The sequence below is a fragment of the Ursus americanus genome, chromosome 12 (genome assembly GCF_024610735.1).
Source record: "Ursus americanus isolate L20-20 chromosome 12, mUrsAme1.1.p, whole genome shotgun sequence".
In the NCBI taxonomy this organism is placed as follows: Eukaryota; Metazoa; Chordata; class Mammalia; order Carnivora; family Ursidae; genus Ursus; species Ursus americanus.
The window spans coordinates 58,261,237-58,276,735 of NC_142138.1; the positions used below are offsets into that span (position 1 = coordinate 58,261,237).

At 55.0% G+C, this 15,499-nt stretch overlaps 1 protein-coding gene across 1 annotated transcript; it reads left to right on the forward strand.

Moving 5' to 3' along the window:
• Positions 1–2,756: 2,756 nt before the first annotated feature.
• Positions 2,757–3,278, forward strand: UBL4B (ubiquitin like 4B). The gene has a single exon (XM_045802287.2). It carries the CDS (start codon positions 2,757–2,759, stop codon positions 3,276–3,278), a length of 522 nt encoding a protein of 173 aa, XP_045658243.2.
• The last annotated feature ends 12,221 nt before the right edge of the window (positions 3,279–15,499 follow it).

Here is a 15,499-nt window from a genome sequence, read left to right on the forward strand (position 1 = left end):
TATCCACTACAGGGCCCTCCCTTCCAGAGGCTGGCAGCTTCCAGTTGGCCACGGAGAAGCCTCATCCATGTGCTAGTCTCTCTGAGCAGACGCCCTGGCATCGTGGAGTCCACGGGGACCCCACACACTATATGCACATTTGCAAATTCTATCTTATTTCAAATGCAACAAGGGAGTTGACTATTTAAAGAATACGATAGACGATCCTTTGGTAAAGATTAGAATCACTTTCTGATTTATTTTTGTGTAATTTTGGATTTTCATCTCTCTAGAGGAAGAGGGAGGGGCAAGGGAGAGGTTGCCGGCTGGTTTTTATCTTTCCGCAGCCTGTCATACCGAATCCTGCACCCTCCTGCCTAGCTCAGCGGGTTTAAATTTTATTTTCATTCAACAGATGTGTATTTGAAGCCTTCTCTGTACCATGCTCTGTGCTAGTGGTGGGGGTTTCAAAGACTGGTAAGACTCACTCCCTCCGACAGTCGGTGAGGGAGACACAGACACATGCTAGGTACATGCTCAAGGGGATTAATAGACATGCAGAGGGAGGTGGGATTGCCTCTGCCCAAGACTGGGGAAAGCAGAGGAGGCTTCACGGAGGAGGTGGCTTTTAACCAGCCTCAAAGACTTACATGGGACAAGCAAGTAGAAGGAATGGGAGGTGGTTGGCTGCAGTGGAAGATGCAGTGTGGGGAAGCAATGAAGTGCGGGAGGCAAGCAGGGCGGGGCCATGGTGCCCTTGGGTGCGGGGCTAAAGGGCTTCATTTTGATTCCAAAGGCTGAAATGATTAACTGGATGGCAGAGGAAGGACTCGGCCTCTTTTTTATTTAGGAAGACTCCTTTGGCTGCGGAGTGAATGGACCCAAGGGGGTGGGACTGGACAGAGGTCAACTACGAATTCTGAGCCGCAGGCTGGAGGAAGGTGAGAGGCTGAACTGGCTTGGGGTCAGTGGAGATGCAGACGAGGGGTGGGTTTTGGAGATATTTCTGAAGAAGGACGGAAATAACAAGAGGTTTGGTAAGGGAGAGGAGGGGGAGGGGGCTGGGGAAGCAGCAGGGACTGGCACAGCGCTCTCGTGGGTGGGAAAGGGCAAGATGTCAGGGGGTTCCTGACTGGTGGGCTCGGTTTCCCTCTGGAGTAGACTTTGGGTCGCTGCAGAGAGTGAGAACATGGCCCGAGGCTGCCAGGGCCTGAAGAGAGGGGTGGTGGATGGAATGACCCTGGGCAGGGGATCCGGACCGGGTGCTGTGCAAGGTCAGGGTCTGGAAAGTCCGTTGGCGGCCTGAAGAAGTGATTTTGAACCAGCGTTCAAGTGTCGCTCAAGCTGGAGGGAGAAGAGAGGAGGAGGGAGCTGAGCATAGCAGTGGAGCACGGAGAGAAGGGGAGCGGGGAGGGGCTCCTGGGAGAAGGCTGGGAGAAGACACATCCCCCCATTTGGGGTGTCAGCCAGGTCTTCTTCATGCTGGCTCATTTCTGAAATGCATTATGACACCTTTCTCGCGGGCTTCAGTGAACCAGCATATATAAAGGGTTTGACCCAGGAGACCTTTAACAAGTGGAACAGAAAGCTCAGAGCAGCAGAAGGGGCTGACATGGCAGAGGCAGAGGCCCCGCATGTGTTCCTTGTTCACTTCAGAGCCCCGTGGGTCTGCCGAGTGCCCGGCACACCGGAGGTCCCGAGCGGTCAGTACAGGAGGCCACGCGCACTAACGGCGAAGACATGGCCATGCTGTCTGCTTGCCGTGTGGGAAAGCCGAGCTCCACGGGCTCCTCTGGCAAACGGAGAACATGGCAATAGGGCCTCTGAGGCAGTGAGGAGTCAGTACGCCAGGGCCCGGGCAGCAGACACGGCCGGGGAACCCGCTCCATCCTCTCCGTGCTCCCGCTCCTGGACTCTAAGGCCTCCCGCTGCCAGCACCTGCACACCACTGGTTTCCCCTGGTCACAGAAGCATGCCCTGCCCCTGTGCAGGCCACGCAGCCAAGAGGTTAGCCCCCCTCTCCCCCCCGGCCAAAGGCAGGAGCCTGAGCACACAGATCCAGCTTCTTTCCTTCTCAGGTGGTGCAACTCAGGTGTATACTACGAACCTTCTGGAGCGCCCGGCAGGATTGAAGCCTCCCGGTTCCTCAGTAGGGCCACCTGCTCATTACTACAGTTTGGTCTTCCCTCGATGCCTTGTCTCACCTGCTCACCTCCCACTGCCGCTTCCCAGCCCCCTCCCCCAACTCAGCATGTGCCCTGGAATCCCTGTCTCAGGGTCTGCTTCTGGGAACCCCCATCCGAGAGCGTGTGTCAAGTGCTTGACAGAAAGAAGACACTTGATAAATCAATGGTAGCCGGCCCACTAGACTGAAAGCTTCATGAGGGCAGAAAGTAGCCATCGTGATCTGATCTCTCCTTGGGGACAGGTCCTGGCGAAGAAGGCACCCAGTACATGTGTGTTGAATGAATCGACGCGGACGTGTTTCCTTCTGTGGCCCTCTCCTTTTGGACCCTCCTTCTCCCTATCCAACTCTCCTTTCTCCTTTTCTGGAGAACATGCCTCTGATTTCCCCAGAGCCCAGCTCTCAAAATGAGCCCTCCTGCAGCATTGTGACGTCACGGAGCATTAGCCAATGGCTGCCCGTCCGCGCGGGGCCCAGCCTCCCAGGAGCACCGCCCGCCATTGACAGGGAGAAGCCAACTTCTCTTGCACTGGCCCTTAACCCTCTGGGCAGCTGCGGAGCATGGATCCCTCCTGATGCTATTCTTGGCCCGATGATTCTCACAGTCAAGCTGCTTCTGGGCCGGAGATGCAGCCTGAAGGTGTCGGGGCAGGAGAGCGTGGCCATGCTGAAGAAGCTGGTGTCTGAGCGCCTGCAGGTGCCCGAGGAGCGGCAGCACCTGCTCTTCCGAGGCCAGCTTCTGGCGGATGACAAGCGTCTCTCCGACTACTGCATCGGGCCCAATGCCTCCATCAACGTCATCATGCGGCCCTTGGCCAAGACGGCAGCCGCGGAGGCCCCCCAGCCCCAGCCCTTGTGGCACCACCTGGGCCTGGTCCTCGCCAAGCACTTTGAGCCCCGCGACTCCAAGGCGGTGCTGCAGCTGCTGAGGCGGGAGCACCAGGAGCGCCTGCGGAGGATCAGTCTGGGGGACCTGGAGCAGCTGGCGCAGTACCTCCTGACCGAGGAGCCCACAGCGGAGCGGGGGCCTGAGCCCGGGACCTCAGAGCCCCAGGACAGAGAGGAGGAGGAGGAGGAGGAGACAGGGGAGGAGGAGGGCAAGGCTGATCAGTAAAACGGCCCATCCTACTCATTTGCATGCTCAAATTCGTCTGGCCTCATCCTTCTGTGGTCCCTGGTGACCCCCCACTCGCTCCTGCGGGAGCAGAGGCAGCCGTACCCCTTTATGAAACTTTAGAGCAGCCGGAGGGATTGTGGACCCCTCTGTCCTCTCTTGGGCCTGCGGTAGCCCCCCTGAAACCTAGCGTGATTCCACCCCCATTACCATCCTCGAAGGGGGTCTGATCACCCTGTGGGTGGTCCTAAAGGGGTAGTCAAAGGCAGCTTCCCTTTCCTGGGCTGGACACCCCCATCTGGGCTGGACACCCCCACCTGGGCAACCTCCCAGGCTGTCAGCAACCCCCCTGCCCAGAGTCTCCATGGCTTTAGGCAGACCCTCTTTCTGCTTTGGGACCGAGAGACAGATGATGTGAGTTCATTTCTGTCTGTCCCCAGGCCATGATGTCTGACAGCCAAGAGACCAATGCCAGGGAGCCGCCCTGTGACCTCTGCGTGAGGCTGTCCCTGCTGTCTGCTTGCGCTTATACGGCTCAAGGGGCAGGGCTCGCCCAGGCAGGACTGGGAGGAGAGCAGTTACTGTGTGTCAGGCCTGGATTCTTAGGGAGACACACACTGACCAAGAATAGCAGGAAACTGAGGCTTGGGGCAGAAAAGGTGGTTTGCACACCCACTCCCTGTGGTCATCGTGACACATCTCTGCCTCACCCCCTGCCCCAAGTCTCATCAATTGGTAGGTGTCCCTGAGCCCCCCCTTCCCTGCCCGGCACTGCCCAGGTTCCCCGGGACCAAGACATCCTTGCAGCCACAGAGCTTGTGGCCTGGATGGAGAGACAGGACAGAAATGTGATGGGTAAAGCAGTGAATGAAAATAGAGGGCAGCCCGGGGACGCCTGGGTGGCTCACTGCATTAAGCGTCTGCCTTCTGCTCAGGTCCTGATCCCAGGGTCGTGGGATCGAGCCCCACATTCGGCTGCTTGCTCAGCAGGGAGCCTGCTTCTCCCTCTGTCTGCCTCTCCCTCTGCTTGTGCTCTCTCTCTCTGATAAATAAATAAACAAACAAATAAATAAAATCAATCTTTAAATAAAAGAAAGAAAATAGAGTGCAGCCCGTGTGACTAGATAGATACCCAGGCAAAGCCACCACCTCTCGGGGTGCTGGGCTCCCATGCGGGGCCTGTCTCACAGGCTACAGGAACGCCAGGCTTTTCCTCTGCTCTGGTGGAGAGAGCCGTCCTTGCCCAGGGCTGGGGAGCCGGTGCCCTGTGTGTGAGGGGGCAGGGAGCTCCCTGAGAGCCTGTCCTCCCAAGTCCCTGAAGCACTGTTACTGTAGTCGCTCTGTCCTGCGATGGAGACGGAGGGGGGATGAAGGACCTGGTCCTGAAAGGAAGGCACAGGGGCCCCTTCCCCGTAAGCCTTCTGTCCTTGGCCTGGGGTCCCCGCGACTGACTCGGGTCCCAGCTCGGCCACGGGCTTGCTGCGTGACTTCGGCTAACTTACTCTGCCTGTCTCATGCTCAGGTTTGGCAGCCGTCCGAGGGGACGCACTCACCAGCTGAGCCTTGAACCACGCGGCTCTGAACTGTGCGGGTCCACTTACAGGGGGATATTTTTCGATAAATACAGCCCAGCACTGTAAATGCATTTTCTCTTCCTTAGGATTTTCTTAATCACATTTTCTTTCCTCTCACCTTATTGCAAGAATACGGTATATAATACAAATGTGTGTTAATTGTGTTAGTGGTAAGGCTTCTGGTCCACAGTGGCCTGCTAGTAGTTAAGTTTGGGGGTGTCCAAAGTTTTATGTGGATTTCTGGCTGTGCAGGGCGGGTGGGGGAGGGGGTCAGTACCCCTAAACCCTGTGTTGTCTAAGGGTTAATTGTCTTATGATGCTAAACGCTGTCAGCCCCTTGTGTGAGGGCAGGAGAGAGGAGGGCTCCCCACGGAACATGAGGGTGGGAGGGTGAGTGTGAGTTAACCCGAGGGTTCACGCCGTATTCACCTTTTCGTCAGCTTGTGATTACCAGCCAGGCAATGCTATCAGCATCTCCTACCCCCCAACCCCCTCCAGATGTTTGCGAGGGTTATACTCACGAAGACGGAGCAATCCAGAGTGACGTCTTCTGAGAGGGCAATGGCAAGGCCGGGAGAGCCCCCTGAAACCAGGTGTCTGGCTCCGTGAGCCTGCTTTGTAGCAGAGAGACCCTCATTCAGCCAATGAGCGTCCCCTGCACAGGTGCCCCAGCCTCTGCCCCAGAGGCCGAGAGGAGGGGGAGGATGGGAGCTGTGTCAGGTGTGACGTGTCCCCGGGGGCACTGAGGACGAAGCATGGGGTGGCTGTCACCAGCACCCACCAGCTTGCACCTCGCTTCCTCTCTGGTCCCAGTCCTGCTCCCGCTCCCAGGAGGGCCCTCCACCCTCCGTCCTCTGCAGAAGAGACGTTTGGAAAGTTCTGTGAGCGTGTTTGTGCTGGGGCTGTGCCATTAGCCAAGGGGGACGAGCCTATTATCTTTACATTAGGGGAACTAATAGCCCATTTCCCAAGAAATCTGTGGGCGATAAAAATAAGTGAGCCGTTTTATTCTTTTTGCTGAGAGAAGCTGGCATGAAGGACGGGGAAGCCCTTGTTTTCTCTCTAGTTAGGGCTGGCCGAGGGCACCACCTCCCCGGCTTCTGTCCCCAGAAGCTTCAGGGTGATGACTCCAGTCCCAGAGCCGCGGAAGGAAAGGTGTTCTGCCCTTGCATGCTGCGGTTGCCTCCGGCGGCTGACTCCACCCTTCGCAAGCCCCCCCCCCCCCCCCCCCCCGTCCTGTCCACCAGAGCTGAGCACGGGCGAGGATGCATGGGCCCAGGCACTCAGAACTTCACGAGAACTTGCTTGCCTTTGTTACGTCTCCCGGGATGTTTCCCTCAAAGCCAAGTTCCTCCCTGTCCGCTGGTGGAAGGACTTACAGGGATCAGGGAGCCGCAGGTGGTGCGTTAGGACGCAGGGGACAGACACTCCAGAAGTAGGTGAGAACCCTTTTCTGTACGCAGAACCCCAGCTCTCGGGCCGCCTGCCATGGAAATCCTTCCCTGGGCCCAGTTCCACCTTATTTCACATTTAGACCTGTACTGGCGAACCAGCTGAAGGCTCCCTGGTCCCCTCTCTGCTTTCACCAGGTGAGGGATGGTGGTTACGGGGTGCTCTTTCTAAACTGCAGCCGTGGGCATGTAGCTCTGTTGCTTAAGTCCCCACAGCGCCTCTCTCCCACCAGGAAAGGACAGACAGGTCCCCGCAGGTACCAAGTTTGCACAGGTAGGAGCATCTCTGGACAGCCAGCTTTGTGTTTCTATCCACGGAGAAATCTGGCTTCTCCTGGTTCCTTCATGCATCACCTGAAGGCCAACGCTCTCAGTCCCCGGGCTCCCGGCAAAATGGTCTTTCTGCTGGAGACAGGCACAGCATCCCTGTTCTTGTGTTACTTTATCAGTCCTTTATTCTTCGATCAGTAAACACTGATGGCGGTCCTACTATGTGTCGGGCTTCCTTCGAATGACTTAGGCTGATAGAGGAAGAGCCCTGCCTTTCTGAGACGGCAGAAGGAAGCGCGCCCCCTTGCGTCCCGTGCTGCATGGTACAGCAGAGGGAGCTCCGTGGCCCCTCCCGTTGCGCCACAGCCTTTGCTTGAACTTCGGTGATGTGTTGGGAGGTAGGGGACGTGGCTGTTACCCCCAGTCCTAAATGATAGGGCAGGGAATGGTCTTTCAGGATGGGAATTCTTGTAGATGTTGGAGAAAGAGGGGACTTAACAATGTTGCAGGGGCTACAGAGACCCCGATGCCTGATTCTATTAGAAGCAAGTCACAGGTCCCGCCCACATTCCTGGGAAAGAAATCTCACAAAGGCACAGACCCCAGGAGATAGTGATCGTGGGGGCCCCCTTATAGCCTGTCCCCCACAGTGGGTGTTGTGTTCTAAGGTTTGTATCTATGAATGAAATCATTGATAATAAATCCACTAAAGGCATCATTTCAGCCCAGGAACTGCGGTCGCCCCAGGGGAGTCTCAGGAAGGCTTCAAGGAGGAGGTAGTGTTTGAGCTGGTGAAGGATGGGAGAGGAGGGCAGTCAAAGGAGGCGTGAGGGACTTTTTCTCACACCTAGGCTCTGCATGTCACACCTGGAGAACTGTCACTTGGTTCAGCACACCCAGCTTCTGACCTTGCTAGGTGCCTCATGACACCCAGAGCCACACAGACACCCCCAAGGTGCATACGTATAGACACAAGGACAGCCCCTCTACCTCAGACCCATAGGGGGGGCGTCTACAGGGTCCCGCCCAGGTTTGCAGAGGGAGCTGGAGGCTCTGTGCCACTTGCAGTGTTAGGGTTCAGACCTTGCCTTCTGGAGTTCAGGCTGCTGGAGCCCAGTGGGCTCAGCCCCGCCCAGGCAGCCCAGCCAAAAGATGCCACACAGCAAATTCAAGGACCGAAAAGGAAGGCTTTACTGAACCGAGCCCAGGAACTGCGAGAGCTTCTGGAAGAGGTGGCGTGGACCAACTTTGCTCTGTCTAAGTGATGCCTCATGTAGTCAGGACAGGGGTGTTCAAAGGACACACAGGGGCATGGAGCTGGACACGGGGGTGTGCACCTTTGGGTGCCGGGTGGCAGCTGGGCTTTGCAGGGACACCGGCACTTCCATGCACATCAGCCCGTGTATGTCAGGGAGCAGAGACCCCCTTCCCTGCTTGCCTTTCAGCTCCCTGCCCTAGCCTGGATGGCTCTGGCCTGCTCTGAGCTGGGCGTGGGTGGCTGCCCGCCTGTGGCAGGGGAGAGGCCAGGTGGCAGGGGAGTGGCCAGAGGGCAGGCTGCCCTGGGGGAGGTCGTGCTGCTGAGCCGGCTGAGGTGAGAACAGCTGCAAAGCCCAGCTGTGGGGTTCCTCTGGAGCCAACGGTGTTCCCGCAGACTGCTTCGCCCCACTCCTCCCCTCTTGGGTCACCTTCCTCCTCTCCCTGTCCTTCCTGGGTTTCTTCCTGTACCTCTCCCCTGCCCTTTCCCTCCTGTTCTCTCTGACCGCATTTGGGGCCGAGTTGACTGCATTGTGCGGACATCTGGCACTTTCTTTTAGCGTGTTTTCTCTCCTCTCTCTGTTCCTTATGTCTCTGCACCCATCCTCTGCTGGCCTTCCCTTTGTTCCCATCCCGTTCAGTCTTCCCTAGTTGTCGTATTGATGTCGCCACGAGCTCCCCTCCTTGTCTTCCTATGTCTTTTTTTTTTTTAAGATTTTTTTTTTTATTTGAGAGAGAGAGAATGAGAGGAGAGAGCGAGCGAGCATAAGCCGGCGGAGGGGCAGAGGGAGAGAGAAACAGACTCACTGCTGATCAGGGAGCCCAACGCAGAGCCCCATCCCGGGACCCTGGGATCATGACCTGAGTTGAAGGCAGATGCTTAACTGACTGAGCCACCCAGGCGCCCCTTCCCCGTGTCTTCTTCTCCCGTATTTACCCAGACTCACGCAGCGTGCAGGCACGGACAGGGACCTGGAACTACTACCTTTGGCTATGGCCCGACCCTGCAGCCCTCCTGCCCGCATCCGCAATACTAATCCGCACGCGCATCTACCCAGCCCTGCGTTCAAGTGCAAAGGCAAACGGCCTCATCGCACACATGCACCTGTTTCCTGATCTAGACCCCCAAACAGACACACCCTGAGAGAGGGCACCGGCGTCTGCACACGCACGGGGCCGCCCCAAGCAGCTGTGCTTGCAGATGGCGATGCTGCCAGGGAGGTGGGACAGCTGAGGCAGGCGCACGGCGAGCTCAGCCATGACAGTGGGCTGCGTCTTCCAGGCACAGCGGCTAACACTTTGGTGCTGGGTCCCCGCACTTGCACGGCTCTGCCCAGACCAGCCCTGCAGGCACTGGGCATCCTCATTCTCTTGGCTCATTTCCTTTGGTCCTTCCTGGCTCCTCCCTGGGTGGCTCCTTGGCCCTACTGGGCTCCAGAGCTGTCAATCCCTTCTGGAAGGACTGTAACCCAAGGAGCCGGCAGGAAGCCCAAGCCCCCGGGACGGCTCCTACCTACCTGCCCTCTGCTCCCTCCGACAGATTTCCCATCACGGTGATTTAAGGGCTCCTTGGCAGCCTTTAGCGGCTCCCTCTGCCCTCGTAGAAGGGTGATAAATCTGAGGTAACTACTGTCGGCCGGCTGGCCGTAAACCTGTCACAGCCCACAGCAGTGGGGCCAGGCCTGCCCACTGAGGCCCTGCCGAGTTGGCCTTGTCAGCCAGCCGCCCTTGGAGAAGCCCCAGGGCACCTGCACTGGAGACATTATTTATGAGCTCGGACCCTGGGATCAAAGCTGCTGTCCATCACAGACGGCAGGGGGGAGGCCCTCAGAGCCCCCCACTGGCTCCTCCTCTCATCCAGACTACTTAAACTTGACCGATAATGCATTGGAGAGAGCCTCAGTGCTCCCCGGTCCCCTTGAGCCCCTCCCGCTTTATTGCCCCCACCCACACCAAGTGCACCCCTTTCTACGCGCAGGCTGGACCAGGGACTCTGGAGCGGCTTTGGTGACAGAGTTGAGGTTACAGCCAGGGGTAGCCCGGATGGCTCCCTTTCCTGACCTCCCGCTGTCCCCTTTCTCCAGCACAGTTTGGCAGAAGGATAAAAGCATGGGGCACTCAGACCCCAGGACCTTGTCTAAGCAGCCCCATGGCGGGACATCACGGGCAGAGACATCTGAAGAGGTTGCATGTTGGTCCTAAGTAAAGTGAGGAGTCTTTCTCCAGGCTTTACAACTTTCTGTGCTGCCTTATTTCCCGAGGCCGTCTTAGCCCCAGACCCTCCCTCATCCGTGCTGTGATGATGGCAGCTGGTGAGGACAGGGAGGCAGGATGATGAGGACAATAGAGAACCTGGAATCTGAAGACTTGGGACTGGGTCTTGAGATACTCCCTAGCTGTGGCAGTTTGGGTTGGTCGCTTGGTCTGAGCCACAGTGCCCTCGTCTGTTCAGTGGGTACAAGAATGTCCCCCTTGTGGGGTAGTTAAGAGCACCCATGACATGATAGATGTAAAAGTGGTTTTTGTTTTTGGTTTTTGAGAGAGAAAGAGAGAGAGGGAGCAGGGAGGGGCAGAGGGAGAGGGAGACGAGATGGAGAATCTCAAGCAGACTCCCCGCAGCATGGAGCCTGATGTGGGGCTCGATCCCACAACCCCAAGATCCCAACCTGAGCTAAAACCAAGAGTCAGATGCGCAATGGACTGAGCCACCCAGACGCCCCTGCGCGAGTGTTTCGTCAACTCTAAAGTGCTCTGCAGAATGAAGGCTTATTTTTATTCATCCCCCACCCCCTTACAGTTAACAGAATGTTCTCTAGCCAGTTTGCACCTAAAGGGATTTATTGCAGGGAGGGGGGTGGCTTACAGGATCCCAGGGGGGACCAGGAGCTACAGCCAGGAGGACACGGAGACTGCCACCCTACCTGCTGTTTGGTTCCTGGGGTTACAGGGACAAGAGCCCAGAGCCCCCACCACAAGTGTCCCAGGGGACTCAGACACCTCCAGCACCACAGTGAAGGTCGCCTCTCTCCTGGCTCACTGCCACCTGTAAGGTGCATGTGGGGGCATTCCCTTGGGAGAAGCTGGGTCGTGATGACTCTTTAGATGAAAGCCTCTTGGGAATGTAGATTTTAGTTTTCCACCAATCAAGGGGTTTAGTCTGTGGGAAAGTCTATGGAGCAAATGACCCAATTTCTTCAACAGGGAGGGAAAAAGAGACAAAGAGGAAGAGACATCCATAGATTAAAAGAAACTTAAGATGTATCGGTTAATTGCAAAGACCAGAGTTACTTGCATCTTGCTTTGAGCAAACTGCTTAAAAAAAAAAAAAAGGCAAGACCACGGGGACATTGGAACATTGACTGGTATTTGATGGTATTATGGAATTAGTGTTCTGTATTTTTTTAAAGTGGGATAATAGCATTGTGGTGATGTTTTCCAAAGTCACCTTTTCGAGAAGCACACTGAAATACTTCTGAAATGTCGCCTAAGATCTGCTGCAGAACAATCCAGTGAATTGGGACGGAGGAAGATTCAGTTCAGCAGCCGCTCAGTTGCCAAAGCCTCGCATCCTCGCATCCCACGGGTACCTTCCTGTGCTGACCTCAGTTAACGGCAGCGGCCGTTTCACGACAACATGCCCCCCCCCCAACCCCATCTTCTGAGGCTAACCAGCACTCCGCTGTCTGGAAATGCAACTCGTTCAGAAAACTAGTCCCAGATTCTCATTTCCTTGAGGGTTTCTTGCTTGGAATCTCTTCTGATACCGATCTGGGACAACAGATCCCACTCGGGCTGATTTAAGCAGAAAGGAATTTATTAGAGGAAATTAGGTAGTTTATAGAACCTTGGAGAGATCCAAGACATTGCAAAGCCAGGAGGAGCACCCGAGCACCACCCAGGACCGATCTGGAGGAAAGGCACTGCTCTGGGGCCGGCTGCCCAGCGAGGAGGCACTGGAAACCTCCCACAGCTGACCCAGGATGCATGTTTTTTTCTTTCTTTTTTTTTTCCTCTGAGTCTAGTTGACACACAAAGTTACATTAGTTTCAAGTGTACGGTGTACAACTTAGCGATTTGACAATCTCTTAGTGATTTATACACGTTCACCACAAGTGTTGCTACCATCTGTCCCGTTACAACACTATTACAGTATAATTGACTACATTCTTTACGCTGGACCCTTTCCTCCCGTGACTTATTCCTTCCCTAACTGGAAGCCTGGCTCTCCCACTCCCCTTCACCCATTCTGCCCATCCCGCCGACCCGCCTTCCCTCTGGCAACCATTGGTTTGTTCTCTGTATTTATAGGTCTGATTCTGCTGTTTGTTGTATTCATTTGTTTTTGTTTTTGTTCTTTTTTTTTTTAAGATTCCATTTGTAAGTGGAATCATATGGTGTTTTCCTTCTCAGTCTGACTTATTTCACTTAGCATAATACCCTCTAGGTCATTCCATGTTGCCTCAGATGGCACAAGCTCATCTTGTATTATGGCTGTGTCATATTCCAGTGTATATGCCACATTTTCTTTATCCATTCTTCAATCGATGGACACGGGGGCTGCTTCCATATTTGGACTGTTGGAAATAGTGCTGCAATCCACATAAGGCCTGCGTGTATGTTTTCCAGTTAGTGTTTCCCTTTTGACTCAGGAGACTTAATCTCGCTCAGCCCAGCTGCTGCCTCCCTTTTCTTTCTACCTCCACTCCTCTTCCCAGTCTCATCCAGGGATTTTCCTGGTGGATCTCCGTCACATGTGGGCCCTAGCTGCAAAGAGGTCTGGGAAAGCAAAAGCTCTTTGTCTCTGTCTCTGTCTTTGGGTCTAAGAGAGCTTCTTGCTTGGTCCCTAGCTCCCAGCACAGTGACCTGCCCTTGGCACTGGGCTTTTTGTTCCATTCCAAGGTTGAGGTTATTAAGCCCAGGCATTGGTGGGGGAGACGTTCTGCCCCTTGCCTTTAATGCAAACGGGTACAGAGTTTAGAGTTTACAAAGTGTTCTCACATACTTTCTCTTTCGGTCCTCTCAACAAGCTGGAGAGGTTGAGATTACCGTCCCCATCTTATATTTGAGGAGATCGAAACTCCCACAGCCACAAAGCTGGTACACAGCAGAACCAATATCCGAACCCTTTACTCCCCTCCCCTGCACCCCCCCCCCCACCAGGTGGGATAATTTATTGCAACTTTAGTTTAGGACTTGATTTTGTTTAAGTCACTAACTGTCCTTCTTTCATCCCAAGACCACAGGCAGGCTTTTGTGCCAGCTGGCCTGACACCGATTTCAGTGGGAGATGGCGCAGAGCAGTGCTTAGAGCCTCAGCCCTGGAGGGGGAATGCTGGGAGCTGCTTGTGAGCTGGGCTGCCCGCGGCTATGTTACTTCAGCCCTGTTTCCTCATCTGAAAGAGTGGCTGTAACAATAGCATCTACCTCAGAGACCTAGTAACAGGATGAAATGAATGAACATGAGTGAAATGCTTAGAATACAGTAAATGTTCCATAAGTTTGATCATCGTTCAGTATGATCATTGATCATATTTGGGGGGGGGCGGGCCAAAAGCATCGGCACCTGCAAGACCACTGTCACCCTTTCCTGGCTTTGTTTTATAAAATTCTAGGCTCACTGAGGGGTTATGCTGGATTGTCTTTGTAGGAGGAGGCTGTGGAGGAAAGTTTGAAGGAAAACAGGTGGGACGGATAGGGTGGTCCCAAGGTTGGGGCCCGTACATGCTTCCCTGTGGGGCCCCAGGGAGGGGCAGGGCCTGAGGATAGGGGTTCCAGGGTACCCTGAGAAGGTTGACTCTCAGCAGAGACCCTTGCCCCAAACTGGCCCAGAAACAGAGGACCCACCCCATTTGGGGACCATGCGAACTGGTCAGGGAGCATATCCGTGTGGACAGAGGGCACAGAGACCAGGGGGCCCTTCCCTGAGTGTTCTGTAATGTGGGAGACGCCAGAGGCTTTGCTTACCTCTGACGGAGAGGTGGGCAAGGACGTCCCTATAATAGCTAATAGAATTTCACTCTGCACTGGGAGGATGGAAGCCTGGAGAAGATTGAATTTAATTTAATCTTTAGAAGAAAGATTATATGGGGGTGCCTGGGTGGCTCAGTCGTTTAAGTGTCTGCCTTTGACTCAGGTTGAGCCCGAGTCATCGGCTGCGTCTCTCTCTCTCTGTCAAATGAACAAAATCTTTGAAGAAGAAAAAGAAGGAGGAGAAGGAGAAGAAGGAGGAAGAAGAAAGATGATGGGACCTAAGAAAGAAATGTGACCTTTTTAGCACCGACCAAAATTTAGGCAAAGATTGTCTTGAAGACCCGGGTCTCGATTCCTTTCATCTTTCCCAAAGTCTATCCAGAAACCAAAGCTCTTCTCCCCTTACCAAACTCACTCTCCGGAGAGGACATGAATGAGCCAGGTCAACTGAACCGGCTCTGCCACCTAACAGCTGTGCACCTAACAGCTGTGCGTGGGTGGGGTGGGCCACCAGGAAAATGGAATAATTCAGTTCCCTTCAGAGAGCTGTCAAGAGGATTATGCAAGACAATGGAATTCAAATGTACGTTGTAGCGCGGGACTGCAGTGTCAGCACGAGATGTGAGGATTGTGTCCTTATGCAGATTTATGCCCCACGGGCTCTGCGAGGGCTTTGTGGTGGCCTGGCTTGGCTGGGCCAAATTTCTTTCCCCAGAATTCCATTTCTACCGTGCTTCCAGATGGGAGCCTGCAAGCGCTCGGCTCACACTGCTCCCGTGAGAGATGGAGCCTAGAAGGGGCCAGCCAGCAGCCCTTTGCCTGCATCCACTATCCTCCCAGTTTCCGGAACACACATCCAGGTGGTGCAGCAAAGGGATTTTGCACCTGTGAGGAAAGCCCCTCCCTAATCAGCAGACTTTAAATTATGGAGATCATCCTGGGTGGGCCCGACCCAATCAGTTGGAGACTCTTTAAGAGAAGGCTTAGGCCTTCCCTGGGAGCAGCTCGGGTGTGGCCAATAGCTTTCAGGTGCCTGAGGGTGTCAGGCGGCCCATGGTCGTCCCCTCCTGCGGCCTGCCCCCTGGCCCTGGGACCTGCTCAGCCAGCCCCACGCTCACATAGCCAGTCCCTGGGAGCCGTGGGCATCGATCTCCTACTGGTTCTGGTTCCTCCGTGGGGCCACGTCTGACACCGGCTGCTTCTGCCGCACACAACCCTGTGGGACGCCTCAGCGAACAAGAGGGGACATGTGTTTGGGGGGCGAGGCCCCTGTGGGAGCCCCTGCAGTGGTACCAGAGAGTCGTGCTGGTGTGGCATGGGAAACAAAGGCGGAAGAAAAATGATTACATTCCCTTACTCCCTACAGCCCACCGACAAGTCCTCGAAACAGGCAGAGTGACCTTCCTCTAGGGACTCGGCTGCCTCGATGTTGATACTTTGCTAAGGGCAAGAGGCCATCCTAGCCCCCAGAACCCTGTGAAGCTACTGTAACATAGAAAAATTTCTTTGGAAACTTCTTTTATCTTACCCCCAAGATACATGTTGGCAATCATCCCCCAAGCATATGACCCACCGATACACATCTGAAGGGTCTCATGACTGAGTTTTTACTAAGCAGTAATAAATGACCTTTTCCTGTGTTTTAATAAAACCACAGTTTTGCACCAAACACATCTCAAGAATTCTTTCTTGGCCGTCGGCT